Source organism: Cetorhinus maximus, chromosome 2, assembly GCF_964194155.1.
Source record: "Cetorhinus maximus chromosome 2, sCetMax3.hap1.1, whole genome shotgun sequence".
Lineage (NCBI taxonomy): Eukaryota > Metazoa > Chordata > Chondrichthyes > Lamniformes > Cetorhinidae > Cetorhinus > Cetorhinus maximus.
The window spans coordinates 181,014,280-181,040,131 of NC_135880.1; the positions used below are offsets into that span (position 1 = coordinate 181,014,280).

The 25,852-nt window shown below is 44.5% G+C and overlaps 1 protein-coding gene across 6 annotated transcripts in view; it reads left to right on the plus strand.

The window, feature by feature from the left end:
* znf462 (zinc finger protein 462) overlaps positions 1 to 25,852 on the plus strand; it is a 97,751-nt gene that overhangs the window by 52,273 nt on the left and 19,626 nt on the right. For 5 of the 6 annotated variants that reach the window (XM_078530109.1, XM_078530118.1, XM_078530099.1 and 2 more), the window contains 4 exons: positions 1,333 to 7,133; positions 15,846 to 16,019; positions 20,338 to 20,603; positions 24,510 to 24,628. In XM_078530109.1, coding sequence (XP_078386235.1) covers positions 1,333 to 7,133; positions 15,846 to 16,019; positions 20,338 to 20,603; positions 24,510 to 24,628 — 6,360 coding nt within the window. The remainder of the gene's footprint in view (positions 1 to 1,332; positions 7,134 to 15,845; positions 16,020 to 20,337; positions 20,604 to 24,509; positions 24,629 to 25,852) is intronic. The other variant, XM_078530137.1, reaches the window with a different exon arrangement.

Sequence of the window (25,852 nt, forward strand, 5' to 3'; positions counted from 1 at the left end):
GGAATTGTTATCTCTTTACCAGAATGGCTTGTGTGTTAACAGAGCAGACACAATACTGTCCCTCGTCTTGCATTCTGAAATAGCTTGCTGTTTGATAAGTGATCTACCAGTGTAACACATGCAGTGGTGAAGTTTTGTCTGCTACTGTAATATATTTTTGAAGTTAATTAAGGTAAAGAGGTGAGAATGCTGTCACTGCACCACAGCTGATGGGCAAAAGATCACCCGATTTGGCTACTGAGGGATGTGGGAAGAAAGTGCAGGATTCAGTGACAGTTCATATTGGTGTGCATTGGGACCAGCTCCATTCTGTTGGGACAAAAGAATGTAGCCTTGGAGTTATTTGCCTGCAGTTTGTGCTCTGCCATGGCTAACTGCAGAACCAAAGGTCTAAAGGGCCTAATGCCCTGGTGTGGACAACAAGCTTAAAAAACTGGGTGAAAAGTACAATTGCATTGCTTCTCCAGCACAAATTGACACAAGCCCTGATCCTGGGTTGAGTGTGTCACTGGCTAGGCCAGCATTTATTGCCCATCCCTAATTGCCCTTGAGAAGGTGATGGTGAACTACTACCTTGAACCGCTGCAGTCCCTGTGGTGTAGCTACACCCACGGTGCTTTTTTTCTGTAGTGACTTGATACAGCCGAGTGGCTTGCTAGGTTACTTGGGGCGGGGGGGGGAATTAAGTCAGCCGCGTTGCTGTGGGTCTGCAGTCACATGAAGGCCAGACCGGAAAAGGGCAACAGACTTCCTCCCTGTCATTTTTACTGCAAGCTTCCTCTTGCCCCATTTCAGGTAACCCTAGCAATATATCAACTAATCTTTTGCAAAGAATATAAAACTAGAACAGGAAACTTTATTTCATTGAGGAAGTTTTTTTTGTTCACACCTGAACTATGATGAGATTTGGTTGTAGTAAAATTGCTGGTGTAGCTCGAGAGTTGAAGTGTGTTGTGATCTGGAAGGCGCTGCCTGAAAGGGCGGTGGAAGCAGATTCATTAACCTTCAAAAGGGAATTGGATAAATACTTGGAAAATAAATGGCAGGGCTATGGGGAGTGGGACTAATTGGATAGTTCTTTCCAAGAGTCGGCATTGGAACAGTGCGATGAATGACTTCCAATTGTTCTGTACAATTGCTTTATTTGAAATGTTAGAGCAAATAAACCCCTCATTCAGCCAAATTCAGTGATGACAGCATTCTGTGGGATTTGTGACTTAACCCTGAAGAATAAAGCAATGAAAATTAAAATAGCATTTATTGTTAATTTCTAGTTTACCATGTAACAGAGCATGAGAGAAATTTTGATTATACCTCCTTTTCTTTCTAAAGCACAAAACTCCTTTCATCCTGGCTCTTCCAATTTTGCCAGTAACAGCCCGTTAGTCCTGTACAGCCATCATGTTGATCAGCAGTCCAGACCTGCCAATAAGTTTTTTCAGTGCAAGTACTGTGTCCGCTATTTTCGATCCAGGAATCTTCTCAGTGAACACACTAGAAAGATCCACGGCCAGGTTGAAGGACCGTCATTTGGCGGAGAGACCTCGGACATGGCCCCACCTCCCGCACCTTCTAGTTACCACGTCCTCCTGCACGAGGGTTTCGGGAAAGTCTTCGCTTGCCGCTATTGCACGTACAAGAGTCCCCGACGGGCGCGGATCGTCAAGCACCAGAAGCTGTGCCACAGGTCTGCCGCAAAGGTGCAGGAGACGGTGGGGGATGTGCCGATGGATGCGGTGGAGCGCAGCATCCTGGAGGCACAGGTGAAACCCTTAACCAAGTCGAGGGGCAGCTTTTGCTGTGAATGGTGTGGGTACCACACCTCCAGGAGAGAGCGCTGGTGTGACCACTTGATGAAGAAGCATCGGAATCTTTTAGCCCAGGGTTTGGTGAAGATCATTTCGTCCTTGAGGCAGCAACAGTCCGGTTCAAACGGTAGTCCCACAAAGCCCCAACAAAAGGATGTCCAACAGTCATCTCCTAATTCTAATTACCTGCCGATGAAGGTGGGGGAGAGGGAAATGCAGTTACCTCAGTATCCTGCTCTGAAAGGCTCTTCGGGAGGCTCTGCATTGAAGCAGGCCTCTGCTGCTGTCCCCAGGTTTGCCCCCATCAAAATAAAGTTCCCCTTTCCCAAAATGAAGCCCAAAGCCACTCCCGATTCTGGTGAAGCTGGAGTGACTGGGCGATCCTCCTTTGGAATGACCGACTTGAACGTGGCCAATTCTGGTTTGGAAACCAGCAGCTTGTTAAGCGATGATCGGAGTAGCTCCGAGGAGGATGAGCAACAAGACGTCGACGAGATGGACTCTTTGGCATCCCAGAGCTCAGAAGGGTCTGGGAAAAAGCTGTTGACAGTTGGGAATACGAAGCTGCTGGAAACCAAGGGGATTCCCTTCCGGAAGTACATGAACCGGTTCCAGTGCCCTTTCTGCTCATTTCTCACGATGCACCGTCGCAGCATCTCGCGCCACATTGAGAACATCCATTTGTCAGGAAGGACCATCGTTCACAAGTGTAACCTTTGCCCCTTCACCTGCACCACTGCCCAGAAACTGGTGGCCCACAAGCAATCCCATTCCTCGGAATGGGACACCGTGGGCCTACAGAATAGCAGCACTGCTCTGTTGAATGACAGCCTGGTGACTGTGGATGCAAATCAGAGCCAAGTGGTGAACGGAGAAAAACCTGCCATCGTAGGGGATTCTAAACAGCAATATCCTTACAAATGTACCATGTGCAGCTATTCTACAGTCACCCTAAAGGGGCTGCGTGTACACCAGCAACATAAGCATTCGTTCTGCGACAATGCCTTGCTGGCCACTAGTGAAGAGGCAACTGATACGTTACAGGACACTACATCATCGCAGTTTGAAGCTCTCCCGTCACCAGGTATTGTGAAAACTCAGACCTCAATACTTGGGTCGACATCGAAGAATTCCTTTTTATTTAAGAAAGGTAAAAGGTTGGTGACGGACAGCCCGCTGGACTTGTCTCCGGCGAAGAAACGCACCAGGATTGACGAGATAGCAAACAACCTGCAGAGTAAAATCAGTCAGGCCAACCAGCAGGCCAACGAGGTGGAGTCGGTGATTGCAGTCGAGGATGCGGAGGAGGAGGAGGAGGAAGAGGAGGAGGAGGAGGAGGAGGAAGAGGAGGATGTGGAAGTGGAATTGGAAGTAGACGGTGATCTAGATGAGGAGGAAGGGAAGGCCGAACGTCTGATGGAGATGCAGAACTACGCTTACAGCGGCCACCAGATGTGGGTTGAGGGAACGGATGGAATGCGCGAAGAGACTGGCTACGGGACTTTGGAGCAGGATTATTCTGTCAGCAACAGTGCGGAGATTGAACTGACGCTTTCTGACGATGAGGATTTTTATGGCAGTTCCAATTCGACTGGGCAGTGCGATGGCACGTCGCGCAAGCAGGCCGGGAGTGCAGTTTACAAAAAAGCTAGCTCGGAAAATAGGGACTCCTTTCAGGAAAACTCGGAGGCAGCTGAAGACTCTGGCAAGATTTATTATTGCAAACATTGCAACTTCAGCAACAAAGTGGCGCGCAGTGTGAGCACCCATTATCAGCGAATGCATCCTTACATTAAATACAGCTTCAGGTACATTGAAGATCCAACGGATCACAGTGCAGTGTACCGCTGCCTCGAATGCTTTGTGGAATATGCGGAATTTGAAGATTTGCGGCAACATTATGCTCAATTCCACCCTGAAGCTCAGAACATCCTAAACTTTCATCAAGCCAACTTGACCTACAGGTGTCGTTTCTGCTCCTATACGAGTCCGAACGTGCGGAGCCTCATGCCTCACTACCAAAGAATGCATCCAACCGTAAAGATCAACAACTCCATGATATTCTCCAGTTATGTTGTCCAGCAAACCAATGAGATCAGTGCAGAGTCCCAGACTCTGAGAGAGATTCTCAACTCTGGTGTAAAGAATATTGGGACTTCCACTCCGCTGTCTCAGCGTGCTTCTTCCTCCAGCCCCTCCAACATGAACTCTCCCAAGAGCATGAGCCCTAAGCAGGGAGAAGCATCGATGATCAGTGCTGTGGTGTACAGTTGCGATGTCTGTTCGTTTTCCAGTCCAAACATGCATTCAGTCCTGGTCCATTATCAGAGAAAGCACCCAGAGGAAAAGGCATCCTATTTTCGAATTCAGAAGACAATGCGTGTGGTTTCTGTCCAGAATCCTGCAATCAGTGCTCCGAATGTTGTTGAGATGGCTTCTGCATCATCAGTGAACGACCCTCCAGTCACTCCTCAGCCAGTTGAATTTGAGCAGTTGTATTACTGCAAACATTGTGTTTATAGCAATCGCTCGGTTGTTGGTGTACTTGTCCATTATCAGAAAAGGCACCCGGAGGTTAAGGTGACAGCAAAATACATCAAACATGCACCTCCGACTCCAGCCCTGAAGAAGACTATGGAAGAGCTGCAGATTACACCAGCAAGACCGCTAATGACAAAGCACCTGAGCCAGAGTAGCAAGAACACTTTTGATTCTGTGGACCTAGGTTCTCAGCAAAGATTGGCCGAGAAGGGAGAGGGAGAACTAATGTTCTTTTGCCAGCATTGCAACTATGGGAACCGAACGGTTAAGGGGGTGGTCATTCACTACCGGAAGAAGCATCGTGACATCAAAGCGACGGCTGAGCTGGTCCGTCAGCACACTGCAGCGGTGAGAAGCCAGCGAGAAAGGGCGACGAACAACCAGGCCAGTGTCAGTGCGCCAATGGTCACTGTGCAGCAGGAGGTGGATGGCGAGCAGCTACGATTCTTCAAGTGCCGCCACTGCTCCTACACGGCACATTACCTGTACGCTGTGAAAAAACACCTGAGGAAACAGCATCCAAGTGTGAAGGCCACGGTCACAACTATTTTGCGGTGGGCCTTTCAAGATGGGGTGGTGACTGCTGGATATCACTGTGAATGGTGTATTTACTCACATCAGGAACCGAGTGGGTTATTAATACACTACCAAAAGAGACACCCAGAACATCCTGTTGATTACACTTACATCTCCAGCAAACTCTGGGCAGGTCCTGATCCTTCAGCCAACCCGTCACAGATTGCACTCATCGACCTCAAACACTACAAGTGCAGAGATTGCGTGTTTGAAGCTGCCTCGATCTGGGACATTACGAACCACTATCAAGCCTTGCACCCCTGGGCTGTCAGTGGCGATGAGTCTGTGCTGCTCGACATCATCCTGGGGAAAGACGCATCGGAACAAAACAATCCGACTGCGCACGATTACTCCGCTCTGGATTCCTCCAGCATTCCTGAATCCAGCCTGGCCGAGGAAGAGATGCCCTCAAAAGTCTCGATTCCTTCTCCAATTAACCCTCCCCCCAGGGCCTCCACCAGTTCTGTCCCCACTGGGTCTCCGTACCAATGTAAGATTTGCAAATCAGAGTACAACAATTTGCATGGTCTTCTCACCCACTATGGGAAAAAGCACCCGGGTGTAAAAGTGAAAGCAGCCGAATTTGCCCTGGAAAAAGATGAGAAGCCCAGCACCCTGTACAAATGTAGACATTGCCCGTATGTTAACACGAGGATCCATGGCGTCCTGACACACTACCAGAAGCGGCACCCTTCTATAAAGGTCACTGCTGACGACTTTATGAACGAGGCTGAGAAGCTCCCCGATGGGCAGAGCAACGATTTGGAAGAGATGACCAAAGTCCCAAAGCAAGGGTTTGGTGCCTATAGGTGCAAGCTATGCCCGTATGCACACGGCTCCCTGGAGAAACTCAAGGTTCACTATGAAAAGTACCACAGGCAGCCAGCCATTGACATGTTCACCGATTCTGTGACTGAGACGGTGGAACCTGAGGAACCAAATACCTCTGCAGAATATAAAGAAACAGAAGTGAGGGACTCGCCTCCCGTGGCTCCCCCCTTTGTAAGTGGCTGCTCAGATCTTAGTACTTTATTTAAATGTCAACTGTGCAAATACTTCTGCTCCTCCAGAAAGGGCATAGCACGACACTACCGTAATAAGCACAACAACGTCCGAGCCCAACCAGAAGGTAAGAACAACATCTTCAGATGTGCCTTGTGTGCATACACTCACCCGCTCCGCAAAGGCCTGGCTGCTCATTACCAAAAACGCCACGATATTGATTCCTACTACACGCATTGTTTGGCTGCCTCCAAAACCATGATCAACAAGAAACCGGAGAAGCTCATCCTTCCCGTTGAGTCCAAACCAGAGTCTCCTCCCCTGAGTGAGGAACTCAGGAGGGCAGTGGAGAAGAAGAAATGCTCACTGTGCTCATTCCAAACCTACACGAAAAAGGGTCTCGTGTCCCATTACATGAAGCGACACCCTGGGGTCTACCCCCGAAAGCAGTACGTGAGCAAGTATAATGGTTACTTCACCGTTGTGTATTCTGATGACAGGGAAGAGTGCAGTGTTAAGGATGAGGTCACTGCTGTAGAAATTACTGGAATGACTAATGGGAGAGAGAGTGAATGGCTCCCCTTCAAATGTGTGAAGTGCTTCAAACTCTCGTTCAACACGCCAGAGCTTCTTTGTATGCATTACACGGATCATCACAGTCGGGACCTGAAACTAGACTTCACGTTGCTTCCCGGCAGTACTCGCTCTCACAGTCCCACCTACGAGTGCAACCACTGCTCCAGTAAGATCCTCAGCACATTCGAACTGAGCACCCATCTCACCCAGCACAATGAGTGCTTCAGTAGACGGGCAAAACTGCATCGTGAAAAGATGAAGGTGCTCAAGGTAGACCAGCCTGATGGGGATCCACTTAAAGGGGAAGATCACCCTGCAGAATACCACCCTGAAGAATATCACCCTAAGGATCACCCTGAAGAAGATCAGCCTAAAGAAGATCACCCTGAAGAAGATCGCCCCGAAGAAGATCACCCTAACTGGGAGGATCAGCTTAAAGGGGAAGATCAGCTTAAAGGGGATGATCAGCTTAAAGGGGAAGATCAGTTTAAAGGGGAAGATCAACTTAAAGGGGAAGATCAACTTAAAGGGGAAGATCAGCCTGAAGGAGCAGAGGAAAATCCTAAAGAGGAGAAACTGAAAGAGGAAGGGAAACCAGAGACTACAGAAGTAGACAGCCACAAGAGTCAGGTATGTTGGACACACAACTTTATGCATGCTATATATGTACAATACTGCACACCATGACACTAATGCCGCCTTTTCATATGAGCTCTGTTTCAGAAGATAACCGGTGCTTTTTTAAATGCAGTGATTCATGATAGAAAGTCAAGACAGCAATATAACTGATCATTGCAATTTGGTCTTTGCAAACATCCAAAACGTTAAGAGATGGGGGAAGCTAAAATAGGAAATGTATTATATGGCAGCCGTAACAATACAATCCTCACCATGAGTAGGACTGAGAGAGAGACTTCTGATAATTTCATGTACTCTGACTCTAGATTTCACCAGCTCTATGGATTGTATTGTAATCCTGTTTGCATGTTAAGATATCAATAATGGACAATACTGTCATCTACACTAAAGGCCACCTTTGATATAAAACCACTGCATGTGAATGTGTATTTCACACTCCCCCTTTATCCTGTTGAGCTTTTTCCCCAAGGATGTTCAGGTGATTTGTAAATCACCAGTGCTTCTCTCCCACAGTTCTGTCTGTGTCACAGCCTCTTCCCTTCCTGCCCTCTTCATTCTCGAACTTTACATTTGCCCTATGCCCAGTTTCATCCCTGATCTCCATCACTGCTCGTGATATTAAGAGGGTTGCTGTTATTAGATTTCACGATGATTAAGAAGTAACTACCCTGAGTTACATTGAGACTACAACAAAGGAACAAGCTGCTCGGCTGAACTAGCCCATGCCAGTGTTTATGCTTCACAAGAGCCTCCTCCCATCCCTCTTCATTTCACACCATTATCATATCCTTCTATTCCTTTCTCCCTCGAGAGTTTATCTAGCTTCCCCTTAAATTTATCAAAACTGTTCCTCCTAACCGCTTTCTGTGGTAGCGCGTTCTACATTCTCACCACTCTCTGAAGTTTCTCTTGAATTCCCTATTGGATTTATTAGTGACTATCTTATAATCCTGACCCCTAGTTATGGACCTGCCCTACACATGGAAACATCTCTTTATCTAACTTGTCAAACCATTTCATAATCTAGAAGTCCGTCCACAGCCTTAATTCAGTGGTGTGACCATCTGCTCGTTGAACATTGTCTCCATTGGTACAGCATTGAGGAAGCTGACCTATGACAGGTGAAAATTGCAGCATAGTCATCGCGCCATTTTATGATTAGCTGCACACCTTCATTGTGTTTAGGAGATGCCACAAGCAGCTACATATATCTCTCATGAACAATATTCATGTGCAGTTTAAAATTCACTCCAGCCTTGGAGACTTGCAGAGCTATTCAATTGATATAAAGAAAGAAACATGTATTACATGGCCTTGGGATATTCCAGAGTGCTTTACAGCCAATGATGTACTTCTTGAAGTGTAGTCACTGTTGTAACATAGGAAACATGGCAGCCAATTTGTGCACAGCAAGCTCCCAGAAACAATAATGACAAGATAACCTGTTTTAGTTGAGAGATAAATATCAGCCTGGGCACCGGAGAGAACTCCCCTGCTCTTATAACAGTGCCACGGGATCATCTTAAACCCACCTGAGATGGCAGACAAGGGCAGAAGTTGTTTAACTTCTCACTGGAAGCGTCAGCCTAGATTTTGGGCTCATCTCTGGAGTGGGATTTGAACCCACAACCACTGACTCAGAGACAAGTGCTACACTTGAGTCATAACTGTAGTTGGTCACATTTGTGCCATGAATTAATACTTTTGTTAGGTAAGGGTTACAGAACCAAGGCAGCTAGATGGAGTTGAGATGCAGATCAGTCATGATCTAATTGATTGGTGGAGCAAGCCCCAGGTTGCTGAATGCCCTCCTCCTGTTCCTCGATTTTCATTTCCCTTTCCATCACCTGACATCTCATATTTGTCCTTCGGACCCTTTCCCCTTTCCACTTTACCCCTTTGGATTTTCTGCAGCTTCTTGCAATCTCAGTGCATACAGCATGCTTGTGTCTGTAAATTCCCACCGGCTTTCTCTGTCCCTGTGAGTCACTTGGTTTTAATACCCCCTCACCTTTCTATTGATCTGTTATCTCTATCACTTCCTGACCCTCTGACCAACTTTTTTTTTTAGATTTTAAAAAACTTTAGTCAAGCAGAATTTGTCTCAGGACCTCTTCAGTTTTCTTTCTGTGGAAATCACCAAGGGGATTACCTTTGCTTCACTAAGTTCAGTATTACAAGCTCCTGTTCCCCTGAAACTGGCTCTCCACATTCCCTGATCAAACAGACTGGCCCATAGCACCTTATCCTCGCTTCCAAATTCTGTGCTTGTCTCTTCTGACCACCATTTTATGACTGCCTCTTACAGAGCACCTCAACCCTCAGTCAACCAGCCATATCTTATTTGGCACAATAATTCTGCAAGAATCCTTTGCTGCTTCCCCAAGACCAGTTGTTGCTTTCACTCTTCTGGCACTCCTGATACTTTTAGCTGGCCTGAGAGGAGCCTTGCATTGCTCCTTCCCCCCCCATCAACTTCAGTCAGATCTGATATGACATTCGATTTGCCGTAACTATCACCCTTCCCCTCTATTTCGTAAAAGGCTCGGCCTATCTTTCTTGCAACCGACTTTCCAGTTGGCTTGAAGTATACTGAGCCAAATTTATTTTTCGCACGCAGCCTCTAACGTTTACAAACATAACTTGCATCAAAAAGATGCATTGAGTTGCTGTCTTTCTGTCCTCCCCTGAGCAGCTGCTCCTTCTGGGGCTTTGCCAGAACCGTCATTCCAAAGCCAGCTTTTCTCAACCTTCCTCTTTATCCTTGCAAATGTTAACTTGCCTGAAGAGAAACTGGACCCTTATTTTTGTTTGGCTCGATAATTTTTCCTCCATTTCTGACGACCTTGCTGAAGAGCCACCCTGTGTCACTTCATTGTTCTTTCTCTTTGTCGAAGATCAGCTTTCTTTTCCAGCGCTGCCATGTAGATTGCCTGTTCCACGCTGTCTGGATTCCACACTCTGAATTCCAGTACGAGCTTGATATATTCCTACAAACTTACCCCTGACCTATACAAATTTTTTTCAGTCTCTTGCACTGAATCCACCTAAAGCTCATAGGAATTCCCCAGCCTCAACAGCTTTTTTTTGAGGGGAGAGAGTTCCAGATTTCCAGTCCCCTTTGTGTGACATCACCCCAAAAGGCCTTGCTATAATTTTAAGGTTCTGCCCCCACCCCCCCCGGCCCTTGTTCTGGACTCCCCCCAACACAGGACATAGTTTCTCTCTATCGACCCTATCAACTCCTTTATTCAACCTAAACAACCTCAATTAGATCTCCCCTCCATCTTCTGTACTTGAGGGAATAAAAGTCTAGTCTATGCAATCTGTCCTCATCATTTAACTTTTTTAGCCCCAGGATCATTCTGGTGAATCTGCATTGCGCTCTCTCCAGGCCTGTATCTCCTTCCTAAGGAGCAGTACGCACATCTGTTTTTTAACTTACACCATCCCTTTTTTTTTGCTGTACTTTCACAGAATGCTGGAGGTTTGTTGTCTCCCTTGTTTTCCCTTTTATTTAACATGAATTGCATTTGTTGCTTTCTGCTTGTCCCTAACAAATTTCTATTGTTGCGTCTTAAGATACCTGATCAACCAGGGGACTGCTCTAAGCAGCAGGAAGCGGAGTGGAAGCTGCTTCACTTGCAATTTTCCAAAGGGGATTGGATACAATCTTGAAAGGAGGAATATTTGCAGGACTATGGGGGGGAAAGAGCAGGGGTGGGGGGATTGGGACTAATTGGATAGCCCTTTCAAAGAGCAGGCACAGGCACGATGGGCTGAATGGGCTCCTGAGCCATAGCAATCTGTTTTGGGCTGGAGGTTAAAATGGGGGAGAAAAGCCACGTTTGAGAAATTGCTTATTATAATGAGTAAGGACGTTGAAAATGAGTTTATAATCCTGCTGAATGCAAAGCTAAAGAACAAACAGGTTAGTTGGCAGATTCAGTGGATGGTATAGTGCTGAGAAGATCAGAGTAGAGCTCTTGAATTGTTTTGTTCTCCATTATTCACATGAAAAATATGTGGCAATGTGCCAGACCTTATAATCTGCTCTCTTGAGGCATCAGCATACAGTAGCATCTATTGAAAGTCGGGGAAACTGAGAAAATGCTTATTTGGAGATTAGACCTTTAGAGAATGAGTGAAGCATTGGGTTCCAATGACAGGCGTGGCAAAATATTAAAAGCTTGGGAGGAAATGAGAAAATTTGAACAAGGAGGGAGGAAGATGCAGAGACCCTGGAGGAGCAGAAACTAGCATAGCAAATGTTACACCATTTGTCAACACAGGATGAGGATAGAGTACAAGAAAGCTAAGCAACATAAGCTATCGCGCTTGCCCCTATGCTCATGATGGCCGGACAATTCTGACTAAACAGTAATAGGAAGAGTAGATGTTGTTTGGACCCTCTCTGGTTTAGGAGTGAGAACCAATGATGGTAGAGAAGTAGCTAAGAGCTGTTAAACTGTGTGAATCATCAGAATTAAATGCTGTGACAATGGCTGAATAGCGATCCAATTCCTAATCTAATTCTAATCCCGGTTGGGTTGTGTGTGAGGCAGGATCGGAGGTGAAGGAATATCACAGAGTGAAACCTCCTGTCAGTGGGCACTGTCCTACTTGTAGATGCCTAGGAGCTCGCCTCCTCCCATCGCCACAATGGCCTTCAGTCCTGGAGTTACATATGGTTTAGGGAAAAGGCAAAGTAAGGCTGATGATGGTTTGTAAAACAAACCCAGCCAGTATTAAGGGGAATTAGTGTGCTGAACAATTTTGGGTCTTTAAAAACCCCATAGACAGAGGACGGTTTATGAAAGACCAGTTTCACACCTTGTGACTTGTAATGTTCTCTCTGATTGGCTTTTGGGCTTCAGTCACCTGGATAAAGTGAGGGTCAGCTGCAGCTCAGTGGGTAGCACTCGTACCTCTGATTCAGATTTGTGGATTCAAATCGCACTAAATCTAGGTTGGCCCTTTCGGTGAAGTACGGAGGGAATGCTCCCCTATTGGAGGTGCTGTTTTTCAAATGAGAGATTAAACGCTACGTCTGCATGCTCAGGTGGATGTAGAAGATCCCACGGGTGCTATTTCGAAGAAGAACCGGAGAGTTCTGGCCAATATTTATCCCTCTGCCAATACCTAAAAAGGATCACTGACACTTCACTTCCCTTCCTACTCCTCTCTGTCTCAATTTCTGGTGATAGACTGTCCACCAATATCCATTACAAGCCTACCGACTCCCACATCTACCTCACCTACAGCTCCTCACACCCCGCTTCCTGTAAGGACTCCATCCCATTCTCTCAGTTCCTTCGCCTCCGTTGCATCTGTTCTGATGATGCCACTTTCCAAAACAGTTCCTCTGACAGGTCTTCCTCCTTCCTTAACCGAGGTTTCCCACCCACGGTGGGTGACAGGGCACTCAACTGTGTCCAACCCATCTCCCATGCCTCTGCCCTCGCACCTTCCTCTCCCTCCCAGAACCATGATAGGGTCCCTCTTGTCCTCACTTTTCACCCCATCAGTTTCTGAATTTCTATCAACTTCAGTGTGATGCCATCACCAAACACATCTTCCCTTCACCCCCCACCCCCGTTGGCATCCCGTAGGGACCGTTCCCTCCGGGACACCCTGGTCCACTCCTGCATCACCCCCAACATCTCAACCCCCTCCCATGGCACCTTCCCATGCAACCGCAGAAGGTGCAACACCTGCCCCTTTACTTGCCCCCTCCTCACCGTCCAAGGGCCTAAACACTCCTTTCTAGTGAAGCAGCATTTCACTTGCACTTCCCTCAATTTGATCTACTGCATTCGCTGCTCCCAATGCGGCCTCCTCTACATTGGAGAGACCAAACGCAGACTGGGTGTGTTTGCGGAACACCTTCAGTCTGTCCGCAAGCATGACCCAGACCTCCCTGTCGCTTGCCATTTCAACACACCACCCTGTTCTCATGCCCACATGTCCGTCCTTGGCCTGCTGCAATGTTCCAGTGAAGCTCAACGCAAACTGGAGGAACAGCACCTCATCTTTCGATTAGGCACTTTACAGCCTTCCGGGCTGAATATTGAGTTCAACAACTTCAGATCATGAACTCTCTCCTCCATCCTCACTCCACTTTTGATCCCCCTTTTTTCAAATATTTATTTTATAACTTTTATGTATACATTTTTTTCCTCACCTATTTCTATTATTATTTTAAAAATTTGTTTCCATTCAATGTTTTATCTCCACCTTTTAACCTATTTCGATCTTTTCTCCCACACCATCCCTTCCCCCCACCCCCACTAGGACCATCTGTCACTGGCTCATCCTGCTTTCTACTCTTAATGTCACCATCAGCACCTCCTTTAGTCAGTATCACCACCATCAACACCACTTCGACCTTTTGTTTACGACATCTTTGGCAATCTCTCCTTTGCCTCCACCTATCATTGGCCTTCTATCCAGCTTCACCTGTCCCACCCCCCCTTAAACAGCATATATTTCATTCACCACATTTCTACTTTAGTTCTGAAGAAGAGTCATCTGGACTCAAAATGTTAACTTTGTCTTTCTCTCCACAAATGCTGTCAGACCTGCTGAGTTTTTCCAGCAATTTTTGTTTTTGTTTCAGATTTCCAGCATCCACAGAATTTTGGCTTTTTAACTTAAAAAAGGATCATCTGGCCATTTCTACATTACTGTTTGTGGGATCGTGCTGTGAGAAAATAGCATGGGGAGCCAGATTGTACTGAGGCAAAGCCTAACCAAAGGAATTGACACTTGTTCAGAGATGAATAATGTTTAATCTAGATCAAGTGAGGTGCATTGGCAACGGGTATAGGTGCGAAATATCCCTATAACATCACAACCAGATGGCAGTAAAGGCAGTAATAACAGTTGGAGGATTTTTTTTTGCATGGTGAAGTTATTGCCCCATTGGAGCCAGCTAATAACACATTGGTGAATATTTGGAGCATAATCCTGGGATTGTAGCAATTACACTTAATAGGGAATTCATTAAACCACGCGTAGAGCAATGAACCCCTAAGCTGATCCAGTCACCTCCACATCGACTCTGAAACCATCAGAAAACCACAGGAAGTGATGATGGGGAGGGTTTCAAAACTTGGGTCAGCGTCTTATGAAAATGGACCGAGGGAACTGTGATTAAATCTTTGGAGATGTGATATGTTTTTTTTTAAAGAGCACTTTTCAGAACATTGTGACAGAATTGCAGCATTAGTAATAAAGTAAAATGCCTAATTTTGAATGTGAAAGAAATGGCAGTTTTATTTTTAGATCCACCTATCTTCTGAGCAGATTGCACCTCCAGGCGAGACTGTAGAACAGAAATAAAAAGTCCATGTTAATCAGAGGTTAGAAATAATTTTCGAAAATATTTGTTCCAAGATGCAAGCTCTGAAGAAATGAGAAGGACACGAGAAATGGATTTTTAGAACTTTTTAAAGAAAACTAACCATGTTCCCATGATGGAACTTACTTTAATGAAAAAAATTGCGAATAAGTAAATTCGATTTCCTTCACGGAGTAAGTACGACTCCTTGGAGTTCCACTTTTTTTAAACTGTCAGGTTTGCTTAACTTGATTATCTTCCTACCACCCCACGGCCCTGAAAGAGAACTGTGCTATGCTAATTCTGGCCTTTTGCCCATTCCCTGTGTTCATCATTGCACCACTGGTGTTTTCACCCCTGTCTTCAGCTGCCTGGGCCCTAAACTCTGGAGTTCCCCAACCCCCCCCCAACCCCCTAAAACTCTCTGCCTCTCTACGTCTCCCCCACTTTTAAGATGTTCCTCACAACCCACTTCATCTGTTTTACAATTCCTTAGTGGCCTGGCGTCCAGTTTTGTTTGTTAATCACCTCCTGTGTCATCCCTTGGGACGTTTTAACTCCGTTAAAGGTGCTAGATAAATGCAAGTTGTTGTTGATAACAGGGACGTTCAAACAATGGCTCTTCAGATGAGCAGCCTAATGTTGCACTTTTTAAAAAGCGCGGTGTGAAAGATAACTCCCTTGAAAAAAAAGTTTTCACTTTGTCAATTGAAACTTGGAAGGTTTGACTGAGAGGCCAAAATTAAAAGTAATTCAAGAAACCAAATAACGATCACTGGGTAAATGGAACTGATGCACATCAACATGGCCATTCTTCTTTGTGCTGGCAATAACTGGCAATAAAGGCTTAGCATTTCCAAAGCACCTTTCATTTCTCTAGGTCATCCCAAAGTGCTTTACAGCCACTTAAGTACTTTTGAAATGTAGGGAACATTAGTGTTCATGGGACCAAAATTGGCCACTGTGTGATAACGGCCAGATAATCTGCTTTTGTGTTGTTGTTTGAGGGATAAATATCGATGAGGAGCTCGGCTCTCTCTCGAAACCCGGGAGGGCAGGCAAAGTGTTGGTTTAACGTCCCATCTGAAGGAGAGTCCCTCAGACAGTGCAGCTGCCCCTCAGTACTGCACTCGGAGTGTCAGCCTAGATTATGTGCTCAAGTCAAGTCCTGGGGTGGGATTTGAACCCTCACCCTTCTGACTCGGAGCCGAGAATGCTACCCACTGAGCAACTGCTGACGCTGAAAGCAAGAAAATGAAAGCCATTCAATCGAGTTTTGTTTTTACTTCAATTGATCCTCTGCTCCTGTCCATGTAAAAACTGTAACCATTGAACATTTGTGCACCCTCTCATTTCTGCAGCCAGCTAGTGTCCAGACAACAAGCTCCATTTCATTAGTTAAAGAGCGGAATGTTGTGGGGTACAAGTGCAGTTTCTGTTTCGAAGTCCATCCAACGCCCAGAGCTATATCGAACCACCTTCGCAAACACGTCGCCTTTGGCGAGTCGTTAGATGCTGCTCGGAGCGGTGAAGAGGTGAGCTTTACTGTTGCACGTTTCGTTTCTTGTATCAAGTGGGGCCCTCGTGTCTTATTCCAATCCTGCTGCCGCTCAGTCTGAAATGTGGAGTGACTTTGCAACAAGTTTGCAAACGTGGTGTATTTTATAGAATTGATAATTTTTCCTATTGTTTCTGTTTTGATGCCTTTGCATAATTCCCTCCCTCCCCACCCCCAAACCTTTTGTTAAGTTTCTGAGACTGGGGGAAGACGACGTGATTAAAATGATCAACGCTGGTCTGTTCAGTCAACAGAGAGCTGCATTCTGCTAGGCCTGACCATCTGTCCTGCAGTGTAGGCTCTCCTCTAACTCCCTTTGGCTATGAAATCTTCAAACAAAGGCTCATGTGCCTGATTGTTGGTCCTAAGAAATTAGCCCATGAATCAGCTCAAAGACAGGCAGATGGGGCCACACTTTGAGAGGCACTAGACTGACTTTCTATAACTAGAAACTTAATTCGCCGGCAACAGTATCAAGCTGGAACTATCTTCCTTATTTGGGTTTCTGTTTGGAATAGGAACAGGAGGAGGCCATTCAACCCCTCGAGCCTGTTCACCATTCAACAAGATCATGGCTGATCTGTGACCTAACTCCATATACCCACCTTTGCTGCATATCCCTTAGTACCTTTGCATAGCAAAGATCTATCAATCACAGATTTAAAGTTAACAATTGAACCAGTAGAATTTGCCTTTTGTGGAAGAGTTCCAAAATTCTACCAGTCTTTGTGTGTGGAAGTGTTTCTTAATTTCACTCCTGAAGGTTTGACTCTAATTTTTATACTATGCCTCCTAGTCCTAGAGTCCCCAATCACTGGAAATAGTTTCTCCTTATCAGTCCCATTAATATCTTGAAAACTTTGATCAGATCACCCCTTAACTTTAAATTCCAGTGAATACAAGATTCACCAACCCAACTTCCTGATTGGCTCGAGCTCTTCGTGCAGGTTCTCGTCTATTTTGCCATAATTTTGAGATATACTTCCATCAATTTGACAAATTTGTAAGATGTCAGATTTGTGAGCATTACTTCTAACCTTACTTGGATTTAATTTGAGGTCACCAGAGGTGAAGGGAACTTTGTCTAAACGTCTGGTCTGAAAATTGTTCTTAAATAATATACAGGCTAAGGTGTGTCAACTTATGGCAATTTTAGACCATTACTGACTCACTAAGAAAGACGGGGAAGTGGTTGGAGTTGGTATAACTGCTGATCTAACAATACTATGGCAATGCAAATACTAAATTCTCCCAAAGGTGATTAAGTTGCTTGTCCAAATGTGTAACAAGATACTGGCCTCCATTTTGTGAAATGGTGAAATGACGGCACTTGATGCTAACCTTAAAGAAAGCTGCCCACGAAGATCTGGCGATCTCTGTGGCATGGATTTCTCCTTTCCTGATAATTTGAATCTGGCACCAGGTCAAAGGGGTCTCCAGGCATCCAGCAACAGTGATGTCAGCAATCAGGGTAAGCAGCCAATCACGTTGAAGTATTCTCACAGACCGCAAACCAGGCTGTTAAAAGCACTGATTATCTTCCACTTCATTATCATTTTACACAGCAAAATAAGTAATTGTGACATACACATGGGATTAAGGTAGAAATTGAAATATCATAAACTTTAAAAAAAAATTATGTGGTACTTTTTATCATAATAGAGAAATTTGATGTTCCACAAATATAAAATTACAGTTTCAGGTTCATTTGAGGGTGTTTAGTAGTAATTATGAGTTTAGTACATCATAAAAAAAACCCAGCTATACCTCATTCAACAAGGTGTAACTTTGTCAATGGCTTTTAAAGTGAGGGAAACCTTGTTAGAGAGAATATTCTCATCAGTTTGGTGATTTCTAATTGATTACAGCCTGTACGACTTCAATAGTGCCCCCACCACAACCCCCCCCCCAACCCTATGGTGAGGCATCGAATCACTGACACTGGGAGTCAAAGGTTATCATGGGTAGGTGGGAATGTAGAGCAGAGACCACAATCAGATCAGCCATTATCATATTGAATGGTGGAGCAGGCTCGAGGGGCTGAATGGCCACCGCCTCCTCCTAATTTATTTGTAATCTGTGCATGTAACTGCACATGTGCAGCATCCAGAAGCTGATGTCAGTTTTAGTGGTGTAGTCTAAGTGAACGCAGCTACTGCAAAATCTGAGCCACTATCTTCAGTTAACATGGAGAGAGCGGAGAAGCTGGGATTGTTCTCCTTTGAACGGAGAAGGTTAAGGGGTGATTTAATAGAGGTATTCAAAATTGAGGAATTTTGATAGAGCAAGTACGAAGATACTGTTTCCTCTAGCAAGTGGGTTAGTAACCTAAGGTCATAGTTTACAATAATTGGCAAAAGAACTAGAGGAAAAACGAAGAGAAATTTCTTCACCCAGTGGTTAAGATCTGGAATGCATGACCTGAAAGGGTGGTGTAATCAGATCCCATAGGAACTTGATGCATTTTTTGCACTGGTTTTATTTAAATGCATACACCAGGGAGGTGGGTGGTTTGTTCATTGCTTAACTGTGTGACCCAGCTCTTAAATTGCCCCATTATACAGTTCAGCAACACACACGTATACATAATCGTTCAAATACGTGATTAACCTCTGGAGAATTGGACGATCTTGTTTAAACGTAATGGGTACAGGAATAAGTCATCCTTTACGTCAGAGGAGGAATGTATGTGGAACTCATTTGCCAATAAGCAGCTCTCTACGTTATACGCTGCATTGGAAGAAAGCGAATAAGATGTGTTTGTTTTTCATGGAGTTCTGTAACACCTGTGACTAAAGGAGTTGTGGAAGAGATGTTTTTAAACCTGTGTGTACCCTGGAGTGACTTGCTTGGTGCAGCTTCAGGCTCGAAATCCAATTGTGTAATTAGCACCTATCCATCTGACTCTAGGCATGCACAATGTATTTTAAGATTTGAGCCATCGTTATTGCGGCCGTGAAGTTTTGATGTCGCACGTTGATTCAATGAATAATTTAGCATTGAGTGTCATCAGCTGCTTTCAAAATCAAAGTACTAAAGGTTCCTCCTTTGTAAAGAGGCACAAACAGTAAACTCCAAATTATAAGGAAAAGGAAAGGGAACTGATTAAAGTATAATGTTGTCCTTGGTGGCAACCAGGTCCTCCTGTCCCTCTGATGCCCACTGGTGGTGGGAGGCCTTGGGTTGACTCTGTAAGCTCGCTTTCTGAGGACACTGGGCAGACACAGCCATGGAAGAGAGGTGGGCAGTCGGGCTGAATGACCCCCATCTCCCCCCCACCCCTCCGCAGTTGGCCAAAGATCAGGAGCACAGCGACAGAAGTACAGCCAGAAATTGAAGGGCAGCCACTTCAAACCTGCACAAGAGCTATTAACACACCCTTCCCTGCCTCCGACCTGCAGACCTTTCCTCTTTTAAATATTCACCCAGTTCTCTTTTGTAGGTTAATTGAATCTGCTTCCACCACCCTCTCAGACAGCACATTCCAGATCACAACAGAAAATGCTGGAAAATCTCTTCTTCGGGCGGACCTGAAACATTAACTCTGTTTCTCTCCCCTCAGATGCTGCCAGACCTGCTGAGAGTTTTTCCAGCATTTTGTTTATATTTCAGATTTCCAGCATCCGCAGTATTTTGCTTTTATTCCAGATCACAACTTGCAAACTTTTTGGGGAAAAAAATCACTTTCTCTCCCTCCCCTGCCGCCTCTCTCCTGCCGTTCCTTTTCCAATTAAAGCTTTTGTCCTTCTGGTTACCGACTCTCCTGCCACTGAAACAGTTTCTCCCTATCTACTTCATCAAAACACCTTGCCCCTTTAAACATCCCTATTAAACCTCCCCTTCATCTCCCCTCTTGAAAGAGAGCAATCCCCGCTTCTTCAGTCTTTCTATATAACTAAATTCCCTCAAGGGAGCATTCGCAACAACATAAAATATGTTTGTACTCACTCGTTCAAAATCTCGATGAATGATATATTTTTGTCTATCTTCATGCCTTCATGGGGGTCAACTATTTAGGACTGAGATGAGAAATTTCTTCATGAGGTTTGTGGATCTTTGAAATACTTTACCCCCAGGGGGGGCGGCAGTGGATGCTCAGTTAATGAGTATAATCATGGCTGAGATTGATTTTTAAAAAAATATTCTAAGGGAAGTTAAGGGATATGGGGATAACGTGTGAAGGTGGAGTTGACATGGGAGATCAGCTATGATCTTATGGTGGAACAGGCTCAAAGCGGGTGTATGACCTGACTCCTGTTCCTATTGCTTTTAATCTGACGCTCTTCTCTCAATAGGACAAAGATGGCGACAGCACTTCAATATGTTCAGCCGAAAAATCATCGGAGATGTTACCGGAGCAGCAGAGTTTGGAGGGAGAGGAGGACGCCACTGGGGTGGATGCTACTATTGGAGGCTACCCCTGCAGTCAGTGTGACCGGATTCTCATGTCCTTGCAAGGGCTGCGTTCCCACGAAAGGAGTCACACGGCGTCCGCACTCTTCAGTCGCGAAGGCAAACATCACTGCCAGTACTGTCTGTTTGTCACTGCTTTCCGGCAGAAGTAAGTGAACAGTGGAGGTGCTTTCTCGCTAAGACTGTACAGTAAGACCGTGGACCATCGGGCCCCAAGCTGTTTAATAATCTTACTGCGCGGTAGCACAACCAGTGCAACTGACTGAACCCAGGATGGGATGTGGTAGGGTAACCCCTAACCAAGCAAGTCAAAAATGACACAGCTGCTACACCCCATTATTCTGAAGCGGGCCCTGATGTGTTTACTTTTAGCTGCTGCAATGTGAATTGATTAGTTGAGTGAGATTGGTAACTCTGTTATGCAATTCACCTTTTATCCATAATATAGTTTTTAAACGTTCTGCTTTACCAGTCATACAATCCAGACTCTGGGTTCCTTCACCTGTGTGACAAGACAGCGACTTTCATTTATAGAGCACCTTTAACACAGTAAAACAAGAACATTTGACACTCAGCCGCATAAGGAGATATTAGGACGGACTAAGCTTGTTCAGAGATATTTTCAGGAGGGTCTTAATAGAGGAGAGAGCTGGTGAGATTTAGAGAGGGAATTGCAGAGTTTGGGTCCCAGGCAGCTGAAGGCACAGCCGTCAGTGGCAATTATCAGAGAATTCAATGAAATGATCTTCACGTTTTTGTTTTTTTCTGTTACGTTGATTGCTGACATTAGATGAGGCTGAGATTAGAATCCTCGCCTCCGTAATGAGGGCCCTATTATCTTAAGATGTAACAGGCAACCAGCCAGTCTGACTTTGCACAGGTAAGTGACCCATTTTATCAAGGGGAGGGAATATCTCCAACAGACCTGTCACTGGGGAAGGAACCCTTGGTGTTTCTCTCAGATCCTCTTCTGATGGGAAGTGGCAGATGCTTTAAAGTAACTCCCTGAATCCTAAACTCTGCGGTGGCTTTGGCACCACCCAAAAGTTGCAGATCGTCTGTTCCACAACAGACCACCTTTACTCGGCACCTTCTCATAACGCTGAGGCTAAAAGCACGAACTGAGTAAGGAAGTGAGACACTGATTGGTCCCTTCCATTCCATACTACTCCACTATACAGCCCCAGTACACACCTAGTTGTCCACAGATATTCTCAGGCCAAGACACAGACAGATCATAGTGAAAGAAAGTTAATTGCCCTGCATTGATAAGATGCGAGTCAACCGAAACCAAAATGGGAGGGTATGGAGTGAGCTTTGATAAACATTTTGATATATCCCAGCTGGTTACCAAGAGATATAACTGCCCTCTGTTTTAGAACAGTTCTCTTAATTTTATTTTATACCTTAATTAGTAAAATTGTAGGATTTTATTTTTAAAAGACTGATTGACCTTGTAGTTGGGTAGCTTAGTTTATTTTAATAAAAACATCTAACTGTTTGTTTTTAAATTTATTAACCCCTTTTAGATTTATCATTTTTCTTTGACTAGTTCCTTCCCTCAGCACAGGTTCTGTATTGACCCTCGCATTCCATTCATTGTACCTACTTTTGGGCAGAAGGTTTTATTATTTAATGGGCCTGTTTAATAGACCTATTGGTTATTTTAGTTATGAGGGGAATTTTTGTGGGGGTGTGGGTTAACGATATCACAGGACCACTTGTCAACTGATTAATGATATTTTGGCAGTAAATTTTCTTTTATAATTTTGTTTAAAGTGCCAAAAGGCTATGATTAATGTCAGTTGACCTTGCAAAAGAATGATTTTATATAAATTTAAAATAACTGCCCATTTTTACTGAACAGTTCCTATAGTCTTTTTGCTGGGTTTTTCTATTCAATGCAAGTGATAAGATATTGTCTTCGTCTCTGCAGAGGAGCTTTAAACTGTTTGTGAGCTTGGCTGTAGCGTGTAAGGAGCCCATGTGTTTATCACCACTTCACAGAATCGTTACAGCACAGAAGGAGGCCATTTGCCACCCCCCCCTTGTCCATGCCAGCCCTGGAAGAGCAAATCACCCAGTCCCATTCCCATGCATCTTCCCAGTAGCCTTGCAAACTTTTTCACTTCAGATAATGATCCAATTCTCTTTTGAAAGCCACAATTGAATCTGCCATACCACACATTCAGGCAGTGCATTCCAGATCCTAACAATTCGCTGCATAAAAACGTTTTTCCTCGTGTCGCTGTTGCTTCTTTTACCAATCAACATAAATCTGCGTCCTCTGGTTCTCGATCCTTCCACCAGTGGGAACAGTTTCTCCCCATCTACCCTGTCCAGATCCCTCATGATTTTGAATATCTCTATCAAATCTCCTCTTAACCTTCTCTTCACCAAGGAGAACAGCCCAGCTTCTCCAATCTATCCACATAACTGAAGTTCCTCATCACTGGAACCGTTCTCATGAATCTTTTCTGCACTCTGTCTTATACCTTTACATCTTTCCTAAAGTGCGGTGCCCAGAATTAGACACGATAATCATAGTTGAGGCCAAAGTGAACATTCTGCCAGGTTACGCAGTAATGAGCAATAGAGAAACGTATTGAAGAGGCCCCAGCGTTGGATGTAGTGTCAACACACAGGAATAGATTAAGCAACGCTTACCAAATGTTCTCCTCAGTGGGGGTTGGGAGGGGCAGGTGCGTGGGGTGCAGTTTCATTTAAGTGTGGCTAATTGTATTCTCACCTCTGAGTCAGAAGTTTGTGAAGTCCCATTCCAGAGACTTGAATATAAATTCTAGCCTGGTGCTCTCCCAGTGCGGTAATGAAAGAGTGCTACACTGTCTGAGGTGCCCATCGTTTGGATGAGACGTTTCAAACCAGAGGTCTTGTCCGTCCTCTGCAGTGGGATGTAAAAGACCTTGGCAGGGGAGTTCGCCCTGGGTCATGGCCAGTGCTTCTCCTTCAGCTATCAATGATAATAATAGATTATCTGGTGATTATCACATTGCATCGCTTAATCTATTCCTGTGTGTTGACACTACATCCAACACTGGGGCCTCTTCAATACATTTCTCTATTGCTCATTACTGCGTAACCTGGCAAAATGTTCACTTTGGCCTGTGATTATTGTGTCTAATTCTGGGCACCGCACTTTAGGAAGGATGTAAAGGTGTAAGAGAGAGTGCAGAAAAGATTAAAATGTATACAAAGAAAATTTTACACAGCTCTGTGGAAAGAGGAGAGTGGGACTAATTAGTTAGTCTTTCAAAGAGCTGGCACTAGGCAGGATGGGCCAGATGGCCTCCTGTTCTCTGATTCTCTGTGGGTTTTTTAAAGTTAAGAAAGGCTTGCATTTGTAAAGTGCCTTTCACATCCACGGGATGTCCAAAGCGTTTTACAGTCCATGGAGTACTTTTGAAGTGTAGCCACAGTTGTGAAGTGGGAAATACAACAGCCAATTTATGCGCAGCAAGATCTCAACAAATATCTGGAGTGGGACTTGAACCCAGAACCTGCTGAACTGCAAGGCGAGGCTGCCCACTGAGCTGTAGCTGACTCTAGCAACGCACTGTAAACGTGTCTTGAACATTTGCACGAATCCGGATTTTTGCTGGTTTCACTTGCAGGACATCTGCTTGGAGTTCTGAAACGAAACAAAATTGCGCACAAATTTTGAATCAAGAACTTATTTTTTTTTAAAAAAACCTCTTCAGCTATTTGATGTGATGCCTGTGGCAGGACTGAACATGGCTGTTCCTGTCACATTCCATACCTCTCCCAGACTCGGGGGAGCTTGGGCAGCCTTTTTGTTGAAATTTCTCCACTCTCCCCTCTGCCAGTATAAGTGTTTGATCAATTGATTTAACATTAACCTTTGGTCTCCTGCCTTATCCTGACATCTCCCTCCTTGCTCCCTGTACAGTGTTCTAAAATTACCTTAGTACATAACCCATGATTGTCTTTGTAAGTCAGAAGTCACAAGTTGTCGTCTGCAGCAGTTACTGTTTCTTTCCAATTTGTATTAAGTCTTTTTTTTTTAATTTCCCAGCTTGGAACGCCACATGCAAAACCAACACGGACACCAAAAACCATTCAGATGCAAACTTTGCTCATTTAAGACTGCCTTTATTAGTGGCCTCAAGAGCCACATACAGAGAGCTCACGCTGGTAAGATTGCTTTTGAATATATACACATATATGTTGCTGAGATGTAATGCGAGATTAGTAACAGATTCAAGTAAGCAGATAATTTGCACCCATTTTAAAGCAATTAGATCTTAAAACCAAATACGGCCAGAGTGAAAGATTGGGAATGATGTCTAAGTGACTATGCAGTGGGCACCTGCATGCATATGTAGTGCCTGTGTGCGATATGTTTGTGTTGTATGAGGCGTGTGTATGTGCTGCCATGTCTATAATATGTATAGTTCTGAGTTTACATTTATTTATGCTGCTTTTTGTTTAAGTAGTGATGGTAAAAATTCAAGCGGCATAACATAATTTGCATCAGTGTCCCATTTTAATGTGTGCTTGCTTGAACACAACATTTTACTGCAATTTACTGTTCTATCTCATCTCAGTCTCTTAAACTAATAATAGGAGGTAAATTTTGGTCCTAATCTTTAATTACATGTGCAGCGTCCATTTTAAAGATCAGTGATGCTCATAGCCATTGATCAGAAAGTATTTCCAAAAGCATTCAACAAGATCTGTTCCTCGGTGTGGTAGCCTGACAAAACATTTTCAGCAATCAGGATCTGGTGTCCTGTTGACCTGACATGGGAATTCCTGATTCCCATAAACGTAGGGCGCTGCATTATTAAGTATACATATAACACACAAGTATTTCAATGCTTAACCAAGCCAATGTAACTGCAGTCAATATACTTTGGATTCAAACAGAAGTCCAAAGCTCTGGAATACCCTCCGTGCACCTCTCCGCTTTTTTCTCCTCCTCTAAGACACTCCTTAAAATTGACCTCTTTGACCAAGCTTTTGGCCACCTGTCCTGGTTATCAGCTTATGTGGCTCAGTGTCAAATTTTGTTTTATGCCTTGGGGCTTTTTATTACTTTAAAGTTGCTGGATAAATATGAATTGTTATTGAATTGAAAGTCACTTGTTTCTCAACCAAAAATTAATAGTTTGAAGACTGTATATGATGTGTTGTGCTGTATGAGGTGTTTGTATGTGCTGCATTGTCTATAAGATGTGTTCACATCTATAAATGCTCGTTTTTGTTTGAGTTTAAATAGTGGCTGTAAAAATTCAGGTGCTATAGACGGCAACTTGTGATTTCTGCCTATTTCATTGAATGGTACAGCACAAAAGGAGGTCATTCAGCTAGATCTTTGAAAGAGCTATCCAATTAGTCCCACTTAGCCCAGCTCTT